The sequence below is a fragment of the Mastigoproctus giganteus genome, chromosome 5 (genome assembly GCF_048544385.1).
Source record: "Mastigoproctus giganteus isolate SK-2022 chromosome 5, ASM4854438v1, whole genome shotgun sequence".
Taxonomy (NCBI): domain Eukaryota; kingdom Metazoa; phylum Arthropoda; class Arachnida; order Uropygi; family Thelyphonidae; genus Mastigoproctus; species Mastigoproctus giganteus.
This window is the reverse complement of record NC_143579.1, coordinates 216,678,076-216,691,199: the sequence shown is the minus strand read 5'-3', so window position 1 is coordinate 216,691,199 and position 13,124 is coordinate 216,678,076. Positions and strand designations below refer to the sequence as shown.

The window sequence follows — 13,124 nt, the reverse complement described above, 5'->3', positions numbered from 1 at the left end:
TCTTTTCTATGCTTTTATTCAACTGATCGCGATATTCTGGACTTCATTTGTCATTCGGTTTATTTCAAGGAGTACAATACTTAGGCAACTCGCTTTGAAAGTGGAGTGCACTCCTGGTTGAAGCTGATTGGGATTATTTGGAAATATTTGTAGAGCCATCACAAATTTCACTAAAATCTGACCAACAGAAATCTGACAATCAATTATTATTTCTATGTACGTCCGTCCGCATGTAATAATTCGATTCCCAGTCAATGGATTTTCATGAAATTTTACAATTCGCTCTGTTAGAACTATTTGTCCTACCATCTAAATTTCATTAAATTCGTTTTCATTAAACGGTAGACTAGCTGGTGATGGACAGATAAAACCTCGAGGAGTGTGTTTCATATAATTTGTATAAGGGGAGTTTAGTATAAGTTTGGATAAGCCGTGATTAATTAATTATTTGAGATTTCATTTTCTAAATAAGTGCTGTAATTTTGAAGGTCAGAGCTCCTGGGGTCCTATAGACCTGGAGTTGTGAGATATTGGTATATCCTCCTTATTATGCAGATGTACCTTTGATTCACTTGGATGAAGAAGTTCTTTTGGACACATCTTGCATATAACAGAATCAGATCAGCGTTAGTTCTTAGGCACACTGTCTTTTCCAGATGGATGGAAGGACAACGTATCCAACTTGGCTTTGAAATCTTAACATAAATGTATCTTACTGCGTTTTACGTGCAGTTTTTAATTTTGTCTTATATAATTCGTGTGGGACTGCATCAATAATTACCAATTCTGTTTTTGTTTACCATGTATTCCAGGTGCTGGACAATAGAGAATCACTAGCAACGATCCCAGAGGCCAAAGAAGCCCTTTTTACAGAAGACTCAGGTAAAAGACATCCCTACTTATTTTTTTTTAAATAAAATTATCCCTTTTTCTTTCAACTAAGGTATTTAGAAGCAACGAAAACAAATAAGAGGAACAGATTTTAAAATTCAATTTATCTTAAAAAATGAAATTTCCTGAGTTACATCCCTATGTCGACTTAATTAACTTAAACTCCCGCTATTAGTTGAGGGCTGCTTCCTTGAAAATGTCTGCAATCGCGAATCTTAAGGGGAAAAGAAATTTAGGTTCTAGCACACACCATAAGTATAAAATAAGCAACAGGGCCCTCGCCAATGGCCTTTACCATGACAGATCATTTTTCAGTCTTCTCAACACATTAAAATCGCAAGGCAACAAGACTGGACTCCATGGAGGATTCCATCCAGAAACCGAGAAGTGATTGAGCGGTTTCTGGATGGATAGCATAGGTGTTGAGGCGTAGTTACCATTAGTCAAACACCCAGATTTCTCTTTCTGATAGAATTCGTAGATCAACTGTGCTGAAGACCAATGCCATTCGCAACCATTTCTGTTCATTGTTGAGACACTTGGAAACCACTTTGTACAATCGGCCATGGGGTGGTTGATTAATGTGGGGAATGTTTTTCTTCAAGAACTAGAACCCCTGGTGCGTATGGACCAACGTTTCACTGGTAAGGTCTACCGGTAGCTTGTAGAAGACCATGTGCATCCTGCCATGTTGAATTTTTTCCGGACAGAAAAAACAGGACAATCGGGACAAATTTTATATATATATATTTTTAAATAAATTAAAAATATATATATAAAAAGGAAAAATTCCGATAAATTAACTATTTCTATCAACTATTTATTTCTCCAATATTATAAATAATCATAAACAAATATTACCAATGACGTAAGCCAGGTTTCTCAAACGTTGGTCACGATCCTCCGGGAGGTCGCGAAAACTTAATTTTTTTAAAATTTTTCCTCGGGTTTGAAAGTTAATTATTTATTTTTTTCTTTACATTTCTTCTCAATTATAGAAACAATACTATCTTTCTCCATTTCCTTCGAACTCAATTCCCAATATTCAAATTGCCAGTTAAACCAAGGCATCCGTAATGCTCGCGTGTGTTCGCCATTAAATTCTCTTCTCATCGCATTTAAACTACAAAAGCTCTCTTTCTTTCAACTGCGTTTAATTAGAACCACTAAGAGATCGATAATGATGTGTCAAATCGCGCGCATTGCAGATCCGCCCGATGCATCCAATCACAGAGTGCTATAGCAGCGAAAGGTGATAGATGGAGCTGGAATCAATCAGCTGGTAGCCTAATGAACCTCTCTTGCTTTCTCTCTCCTCCTATTCCATTTACTGATCCTTCATCCGTTCTTGTTTACCATCGACTGAGGACGTTAGTAGCTATGCAATGCTTGTGATGACCTTGTTAGTTTAGGGAGAAATATTTGGTATCGACTGCGTTCTTGGCTCTGACCTTGCCAACGTAAGAGAACGGGGTCTTTTTAATGCACGGCTAAGAAAATAAATAAATGCCTTGATTTATTCTCATTAAGCATAGGTGGTTTTTCTTTTACATTGGATGACTAGTTGTTGTCAAGACTGTATGCAAGACATCGATAAAGAACGCAGTCGTAAAACTTTTGAATATTGCACGAAAATACACTGAGTAGTCACTTTAATAGGTTCGTCTATCCTTTTCGTGAAATGAAACACTCCCTCGAAATAACTTGTTCCACTTCATCCAGCAGGTGGCCAATTGGATTGATAGCTAGTGACCGGAGATACCACGGAGTAGGTTGAATTCACTCTCTTCATGGAAACAGTTCTGTACAATTCTGAATTTGTGACAAGTTTTATTTCTGTTAACAAGAGTTTAATCCGAACCGGATTCCACTCCTATTAACAAGAAGAAAGAGGATACGGTTATAGGTGCTCAGAAACATCAACATTGGACAATGGAGAGTTGGGAAAAACATTGCCTGGTCTGACGAATCCCGTTCCTGCTGTTTTCAGCTTAGGAAGACCAGAATATGGAAAACAGTGAATCCACGAACCCATCGTGGCAGGTTCTAATAATGCACCTGATATATTCACCTGCGAATGGATTCTTCCAACAAGATGCACCATGTCACAAGTTTAGAATTCTACAAACTGTTTCCACGAAGAGAGTGAATTCAACTTACTCTGTGGTCTCCCCAGCTGTCAATCCAACTAACCAAGTACTGGATGAAGTGGAGCGAGTTATTTCGAGTAGAGATCTTCAATCATCTGATTTGTAAACAACTGTCGGAAACATTTTGTGAACTAGGATTCCTGTTGCACGCTTTCCACACTTCATTGGATCTATGCTACAACGAATCCAGACTGTTCTGAAGGTTAAGGAGGACCTACTCGCTTTTGGAAAGTGTACCTAATAAAGTAACCACCCACTTTATATAATAAAAAGGCATTTTATTTTATTTATACTAGTAGAAAAGTATGATGGAAGAGTTTAATCAAGAGCAATGTTTGAAGAAGTCAATTTACAAGTTGACTTCCGTGGAACTGTCAAATGTAATTGGAAAATTTTACTTCTGTATCAAATACAGAGGGAGCATATATATAAATACAATATATGTATTTATGGATATGCTGAGGAGGGCACATTTGTTCCTTCCTCCATCAGGGCTAGTTATTCTTCTTCCCTGCATAATACCATGCGACTTTCCATATGTCCTTATGTCTTTAATGTTTCTTGCATCTCCTTTCTACTCCAACAATCGATATGATGAGGAAACCGAAATAAGTAACGTGGTGAATTAATTGCGTACTTCGCTAACATATATTGGAGACATTTCTGCTAGGGAAACATTCACACGTTATTATATCCAGCTATTGTTTACATTTGCGTAGCGATATTATTATTTCGGGTTTCTTAAGTATAGTTGCACTTTTCCCTTATAGTTTAGATTAATTGAAAGCGGCAAACATGAAAAGCGTATTCTTTGTGCCTTAAACTGTTGAAATTAGTTTTTTGTGCCTTAATTTGGTTGGCATATAATTACACATCCTTTGTAAACCATTCAGGGTGTGTTGCAATTTTCATTATTTTCTTTTTAATTTACTTTTTAATCACTAAGATGTAGCGAAATTGCTACTCAGAGCAGAGGGGGGAAGGACAACGTCACTGCTTTACTATCTCGAGCTTCTTTTTTTTTCTGAAAAAGAGGAATTCTTAATTTCAGCAACACGATTTTTTCCCTAGATCTAAGCTGCATTTAGAAATTGCGAAAATCTACAAAATCATGAACATAAATTTTAAAAAAAATGACAAAGGATGGTAAGAAAAATGAACACTACTATTATGAGTTTGGGTTGTTTTCGATTAGCGCCAAAGAAACTCAGGAACTAAGCCATCGGTGTCTGTGAACTGCGTGTATTCTAAAAGTGATGCGGCTATGGAGTCGACTAGCTTAAAAAATATTGATCCATTTACCTCGATCCGATGTCCAAGGAATTAGAAACTGTTCTTGATGATACGATATGTAAGGAGAAATACTTTCTTTGTTGGATTAGGGCTTATGTAGCATTTTATAGAGGTTGTGGAAGAAGACGCAGAGAATGTTGAAGCTTGTTATGTTTGATAAACTACAAGCCAGAGAGAAGAAACTTATTGGACAACAACTATTTTCTTCGGGTAAAACTCCTTAAAGATAGAAACAAGGTTACTATCACAGGTTTGAAGTTCGACCATCGAAAAGACAACTGGTGACTGCTAATTCTTGATTACGTTTTATTTCCAGGAACTGGAAATAAAACGTAATCAAGAATTAGCAGTCACCAGTTGTCTTTTCGATGGTCGAACTTCAAAACTGATTACAAACTAAGAATATGTTCATACAGATCACAGAAATATAGTACAATCAATAAATATTTATTCCTCATTGCAGATAGACAACTACAAATTATCTGCTGGACTAATAAGGAAAACACACGAATCATAATCATCCTAACGGATCAGGAATTCTCCACTTCCAGTAATCGATCACTGCTGGCAATTCTGTTTATTGTGCACATTCCAAAATCAGAAGTAAGCAGAATTAGGAGTGGACGGATGAGCTAACTCAGTGACTTTCGTATGATCAATACAGCATCGTAAACTTTCAACCTCAACACAAAATTATCATTGGTGAGGTGGTCTTCAAGTCAGCAACTGTCGTCTTATAGGCCTACCTTGTATGTGTAATGGCTAAAGGTCAATCAAAGGTGGTTATCTTACCAATCGTAAAAAAACCCATAATGTCGTAAATGTGAACAGACAACATTGCACCATCAAATAGGACCTACAGATATACTATCCTACCAAAAGTAAAGGGACATCTCTCTGACTTTAGTCATGATTAAACAGGATCTGCTACTAGTTCGAATCTCAAAGAAAACATCAAATAGGACTGAGTTATTATTATCCTGGAGCAAGCATGGTTTTTTCTTGTCCAAATTTTCTGAGATTTCTTCATCCCAAAAGTAGATAAACCATTCTTCAGAACACACTCTTCACAATGTCAAGCTGGTGTATAAAGTTCGATTTTAGTAACTCTGTCTCCTATGCCATAATTTTTATAAAGAAAAAAAGGTTTTGGTATTATAATTATAAAGTCGAGTTTTTTTAGCTTCGCTTCTACAGAATGCGTTGATTAACTTATGTAGATGCAGTCTAGTGGACCAACGTGTGTGTGTGTACCAAGCATATTCACTTGAAACAAGAGCTCCATTTTAACGAAAGGGAGAAAGAAAGATAGTGAAAGTGGTTTGAGAAACATAATAACATCAGAAAGTGTGGTGGAGGCTAAAATCTGTTATGCTGGTCAGCAATGCGGATAATTATGTCAGTGACAGGCGACTGAACCTTATTAAAGGATAAAATATCAGGCGAATTATTTATGTCCGTGTAAGTAGATTCGATCAAGTGACCGTGACTCGGATTACCATCAAACAAGAAATTTAAATGCTCTTTTCTCTTTTTATCCATCTACAGCGCGCTAATTTTCCTGAGTGCTTTATGTTTTAAAGCTTCAAGAAAATATAAGAAGAATATGCTTTTTTGTCAAGGGTGTGAAGAAAACTTTAAATTATTACCAATACTTTTGGTGACATACTATATATAATCTTCAAGATCGTCCATTTTGAATTTTCTGGAGTTCTTCTGATGTGAGAAAATAGTAATCTGTACTAGATGGATTTGGAATTTGTAGAAAGTTAATATATATATATATATATATATTTTTTTTTACAACAGAAAGACGAAAAACCTAACCTTTCAGATAATAAGGAAACTTTATGATAAAGAACTATTTATATATAAATAGTTAAACCTTTTCGTGGAAATTGAAATAAAGTTTAACTGATTAAAATGTAATAATTCGCTTTAATTTATCTGAGCAATAAATTATATTTATCATAAACAAATGCTAATTGTAAACCGTATATTTTATTCGATAGGGGGCGCTTTAAAAATTGTAACTTTACGAAGTGTCTGTTGTATCTCAAAAATATGCTTTTCTTTCCGATTCCAGGTTTAGAAAATTAGCTGAAATATTCTTTCATTAAATATTAACTTTTTATAGTTAAACCTTTCGAAGAAATTGAAATAAAATTTAGCTGATTAAAATGCAATAATTCGCTTTAATTTATCCCAACAATAAATTATGTTTATCACAAATAAATGCTGACAGTCTGGGATTAGAGATCGTAAAAATTAATGTAAGTAAACCAAATATATAAATAGTATTTCGTTATACTTTTTAGGAAATTGTATTCAGCTATTGTCCATGCATTTTAAAAAATAAATATATATATATATATATCTGTGACACATTATTTATTCGAATAAATGAATCATAATATATATTTATACGATAGGGGGCGCTCTAAAGATGCATAGCATTCTCGATTGTCGTTTGTACCTCAATCTGCTTTCCTTTCCGATTCCAGGTTTAGAAAACTAGCAGAGATTTCCTTCTTTTAAATATTAACTTCTTATTTCATTTATATATAAATAGTTAAACCTTTCGTAGAAATGAAATTGAGATAAAATTTAGTTGATTAAAATGAAATAATCCTCTTTAATTTATCCGAACAATAAATTATATTTATTACAAATCAATGCTGACAGTCTGGGACTAAATAGTAGATTTTATCGGAGTATTAATGTAAGTAAACCAAATAAATAATATTTCATTAGTTTTTGTTTTAATTGTATTCAGCTATTCTCCGTGCATTTTAAAAAATAAATATATCTTACTGTTACACATTATTTATTCGAATAAATGAATAATAATATATATTTAATCGATAGGGGGCGCTCTGAAGAATGCATAGTTTTCTCGAGTGTCAGTTGTATCTCAATATGCTTTCCTTTAAGATTCCAGGTTTAGAAAATTAGCAGATATTCTTTCATTAAATATTAACTTTTTATAGTTAAACCTTTCATAGAAAAATTGAAATAAATTTTAACTGATTAAAATGCAATAATTCGCTTTAATTTATCCAAACAATAAATCATATATATGACAAATAAATGTAAACAGATTTTATCGGAGAATTAATGTAACTAAACCAAACAAATAATATTTCATTAGAATTTGGGGGTAGGGAGAAATTGTATTCAGTTATTCTCCATACATTTTAATAAATAAATATATCTTTCTGCTACACATTATTTATTCGAATAAATGAATAATAATATTTATACGACAGGGGGCGCTCAGAAGAATGCGTAGCTTTCTCGGATGTCTGCTGTATCTCAATATGCTTTCCTTTTCGATTCCAAGTTTAGAAAATTAGCACAAATTTTCTTCCATTAAATATCAATTTAAATAACTACAACCCAAAGATCTTTATTAATGCTTTCCAAGGCTCCCGACTTAAGAAAACAATAAACTACGAAAATGTCCAACAGTTGATTAGCCTTTCCGTACTCCCATGCTATAATTTATCTGGAAGGAGTCGCCAGCTAATGCAACTTCCATGTTTCATTTGAAGGGGACGCCATGATGACTGCGAGACGCGCAGATGATAAACTGTGCATGTTTTTTTTTTTTTTTTTGTTTTTTTTAATATAACCTACAGCGCCACTTCACTGTCTGTGTAAGATAATTATTAAAACAAAGACAAAAATATATGAAAATTATTTGTTACTTAAACAAGAAATAACTTCCTTTGGCGACAAACTTTTAAAATAAATGATGACAGGTCTGATCAGCGGGAACAACGCACTTTTTTTTAACGAAGGAAATATAAATAAAACATTGTTATTACAGACACCGATTAATGCATGCCTCAGGAAAAATGAGCGAGATGGTGAGGTAGATAGCATTAATTTTTGTTTTTCCTCTTCCGATCTCCATTTATAACTCTTGGAAGAGTGATTTTCTGTCAAGAAACTGTCCTGTCAGTTCGCTACTGTGCAGTTTCCATAATGTCACCTTTCGTTTATAGATTGGTAGTTGAATATTTTCCTTGTCATTCCCCTTTTACAACGCTTTAATGGGAAACTTGTACCCTTACTCTATATACTTCGTAAGTTCATAGGCTGTACAGGAAACTGCAACCAGAGATCATCTAGTGAATAACCTCATCTGTTCTGTCAGCTGACTGGAGGGAGTTGGGATAAGTGTGCATTGGAGGGAAGGATCCTATCGAGGCATCTGTGGAATCGGGTATGCCTTGTCATGTGCATAACATATCTAAAAACTCCATTTTGAAAATTAAACTTCCAGCTCATTTCGCAAAAAAAGCTATGTGGTAAAGGAGTTCAGATAAAATGGGTTAGTGTTGAAGATATACGCATCTGGCTTTCCAAAACTTTGCCATCCGCGTTCCCCTAAATACCGGGGATGCATTGAGGATAGAGACGCTAGATGTTAACATTGGATTAGACTGTCCACAATTTGCGATTAAGCCTTCTAGGCGAAGTTTAATGACAAAATTCACAACCGTTCCAAATTTTTTTTCTCTAAACTAATGTGTAACTGTGGTGATTCGTTAACCCATTTAATTTGATATCGTTCAGAGGTTATCGTGAATTTGATCATTTTAATTTTGAAAATGACCTTAAGACGCACCTTGGTTGGTTGTAGGATTTTAGGAGCATCAACAACTTAGGCCATATTGCGCCGTACATAACATATCTGTAAATTGCGTGTGTTCTGTGGTCGATTTGCTTTTTTTGCTGAACGAAAAACTTGAGTTTCCGGGAGAAGAAACCATGTTATTCTCACCTGAGACTCCAAAAAGAAAAAACATTAACCCCACAACCATTCCTTTTGAAGCAGTAAGAAGTTTTGGAGGTTAGCCACCTTTCAACCGTCAGCAGATTTTGATAGTTTCGCCTGTATTTCTTCATCAATATCATTCAGAAAGATAAGGAACAAGAGAGGACCTCAGTTGCTACTCCAGTCCACTCTGAAAATAATACTTAGGCTGGAAAAAATGGCAGATTGTGAGAAATCACTAGCTAATAAAGCGAGGAAGTTTTTAATCAATGTGAATACAAATATATAAAAAAAAATTATATCGGACTCTTACGTAATAACCTGACAGAAGATATCCAGGGAATGGAGTGGTGCGATTTCCTACATGAGCTCCTAAAAATTGAACCCAATGAATATACTGTACTTAGACTGCTTTATCAAAGTAAATTGCAAATCGCCCAAGAACACTATATGAGCTAAAATACCCATTCAAAGTATAATGGATGTTATTGTCCACTTCTATAAACATAATAGCTTAGATACTTAATAGCTCAGTCTGAGATCTATTATGTTTGTATAGATGGGTGGTCAATTAATCCATGCGTAATCCTTTTTCTTGATATTAAATGTGTATAATTTTAATGAGTATCGATTATTCTTTCATGCACGTTCATTATGCTTTTGGTGGATTTTGAGTTCATTTGTTGGTGTCCACACAAAATTTTATTGAAATCGCTAAAGGTGGTGATGAGATATTTTTAAAAATATGTAACTTCCTTAACTTTTCGCATGAGTGTAACATTATCAAATACGATTGATTTAGGTTAGGCTATGTGCCGTTAAGTGCCAAAGCAACTAAGGCCATGAGGCGTCAGTCTAATGCATCTATAATCGTCTATTCTACGGTTGATTTGTCGGGCGAAAAACTCAAGTTTCCTGGAGAAAAAACCGTGCAACTTTCTCATGAGACATTAACTCGGCCACATTGTCCATAAAAATTCCCAAACTTCGTTGATGGAATTCTAACTCAAACCTTTTCTACATGATGTGAGAAGACGGTGATTATAACCACTATGCTACCTGCGTGGCTACCAAATAAACTGTAACATGTAAAAGAAAATAAATCTACGTTTTCGCCTATCATAAACCTAATTCGAGTTTTACATTTTGTGATCCTTAAGAGGAATAATATTCAGCGAGTTTTTACTTTAAGTGGTTTGCTCCATCTTCTTATGATTGACGAGATCGAGAATGCTACAAAAAAAAAAAAAAAGACTCTCGAAGCAGATCGTTATCTTTATACCATCTCCAAAACCAAATGATCCCAGGAAGTAAATTACAATGGTGTCCTTGATGAAAGAGAAACAAACTCTCCTTTCTTGGAGCAAATTTTAATAAAAAAAAATAAAGTAAAAAATTGTCTGTGTTTTTCGAGAATTCCTTAAAGTGCAGCATTTCTGTTATATCCCATTCTGTGGACTGTAATGTCCACAACGGGTTATCCCATTACATCCTTTCCTCCATTTTAAACTTAATTCTCTGGATCGAATAGAAGAATGCGTGTCAGACTCTGGGTGTGGTATCATGACGAGGGATGCTGTTTTTATGGTTAGATTTTTACGTTATATAATGTTTAAAGTTCTCAATATCTAATAACAAAAAATACCAAAAACATTTTTGGTATTTGGTAGTTGGAAAATGGTGGATTGCAGAGATATTCAACATTCCAAAATCTAAACAAAAATTGAGATTTTTAAAATATGGACTGGTGATGTGATTTGGGATTGATCTCCAAGCTATTGAACAAGATAAGGCTGTCTGCGGAAGAAAGCACAATGATGTTTTGTAATTTGTGATTCCAAGTACCAACTGGATTAAGAAGCAGCAGTACCTGTTTTTTTTTTTTTACCAGGACAGTGCTTTGTAAGTGACTTGCCGTAGTTCTCGAACATCTGTAAACGTATTAAGCGAAGTCGGAAGTAAAGATCATTTAGATATCAGCGCGCGCGAGTGCTCTCTGAGAAAATATTTAAAAAGATGAGGAGAGATTGCAACAAAAAGACTCCCGTTTTACAGTGTACAGTGCACAGTTGTGAATGGTGAATGCCAGTCAGAAAAGGATGGACCGAAATCCTTTTTTCTTGTACATCGTCTACCAATCCACTATAAATAAAACTAAACTTTGGTCTCTCTCTTTTAGTAAATATGCAGTTGTCTGAGACTTAATCTGTGTATGTGTGTGACAAGTCAGTTTACTTTTTAAAATGCATTTTCTTCTCCTCGGTTGGATAAATACATTTATAAATATTTCACAAATTGACTTTTACGCATGGGTTTAGTAATAGAGCAGCGTATGTTTCAGCAAATCCATAACTGGCTAGGATTTATTAATCTCGTTTCGGGAACTTTTTGTGGGTGTTAAAATTACTGTTTGATATTTTCTATTAGTGACGCATCTCAGCTAGAAAAATTCTACTAATCTTATAAAGTAATAACGGATAAATCCCCGTGCATTCCTTTCACCCGTCAAAGTTCAATAATCGTTTAAAAATTGGATTAGGTGAAGATTTTTAGAAGTTTGGTAAAGAGATTGATTTCGGATACTGATCTACCTTGCACGTGCACAGCGGTGTTACAGAAGCTCACTAGTGGCAGGAGAGACTTCAAAACCAACTGGTAATCCTAGCCGCCGGAAAACGGATGCCAACCTCTGATATACAAGGATGTATTCTTTAAAGGTTTTTCCATTTGGGGTAACTATTTAAAAAAATGCATAGTGTTTTGTGGAAGGCGGTGGTTTCCCACATCTATGCCTAAAACAAAATACACTGAGTGATCATTGAATTATGACCGCCTCATCCGTGTTGGACTATGCCGCATAGCTCGCAATATAAAAATCCGAATAGCTTCGTTCTCTAGAGCAATGGTAAATTGCATCTGGTTGTTATGGACGCAGTAATGATATCACGGAGTTTTAAAAAGGTATGATTGTGGAAGCTCCTGGATCGGTTGCTTCCATAACGGAAACGGCACGTCTTGTCGGTTGCTCACGGTCCACTGTGGCTAAGGTATGCAAAGAATGGTGTCGAATGGGTCAAACCATCTCCTGCCGACAGAATTGAAAAGGATTACTGAAAGCGTATGTCCATGGTGAGCCAGGGCCAGCCAGCTTAAGGCCCTGGCTCACCATAAATTCACTGATTTGCTGTAAATTTCAAGTGGGAGAGGGGCACCCAAAAAATCTCGCACAGGGCGCTGATAGACCTGGGGCAGCCTCTGTGGTGAGCAGAGGGTGCAGCGCGTTGTACTGGCTAGACGACAGGTCACTGTGCGACAGTTGGCATTGCAAATGCAATATGGGGAATGCAAGAACAATATCACAAATTACGATGCCCCGAACACTCAGACGTATGCAGTTCCACAGCAGACGAACAAAGAAACACCCTCTCCTGACCGCTGATCATCGTCCAAGGCGAATGCTGTGGTGTCAGTGCTGTGGCGAATGCTGTGGACTCATGTTGCTTGCGTGGCGCAAGCAACACGAGTCCACGAACCCATCGAGCACGGTGCCAACTATCCATGCAGGTAGCAGGGGTTGCTTAATATGGAGCATATTTTTCTGACAAGAACTAGAACCCTGGTGCGTATGAATCAAAGTTTCACTGTTAAGGTCTACCGGCAGCTCTAAACAGACCATGCACTCTGTCATGTTGCATTTTTTCCGGGACAGAAACGGAATCTTCCAAGACGATAATTCGCCATGTCATCGATCCCGCATTGTGCACTGTTGGTTCAAGGAACACAGTGAAAATATCATCCATCTTGATTGGCCTCAAACTTGGCCTGACCTTAATCCAATCGAACATCTGTAGGATGTTTTAGAACGGGAAGTGAGGCGCATGGACTCGCAACCGCCATTCATCTGTTGCAACACTGTGGAAAGCTTTGAAGGCAGCATGATTGCATATCTCTACGGATGTATTCAGACATCTAATGAAGTCAGTGCCTAAGCGAATAGCGCCTAT

The 13,124-nt window shown here is 35.9% G+C and overlaps 1 protein-coding gene across 3 annotated transcripts in view; it reads left to right on the top strand.

Annotated features, from left to right (window-relative positions):
* Nucleotides 1-13,124, top strand: part of LOC150086107 (solute carrier family 4 member 11-like) — a 478,166-nt gene that overhangs the window by 268,642 nt on the left and 196,400 nt on the right. For all 3 annotated transcript variants that reach the window (XM_090373714.1, XM_090373715.1, XM_090373713.1), the window contains one exon: nucleotides 813-882. In XM_090373714.1, coding sequence (XP_090229840.1) covers nucleotides 813-882 — 70 coding nt within the window. The remainder of the gene's footprint in view (nucleotides 1-812; nucleotides 883-13,124) is intronic.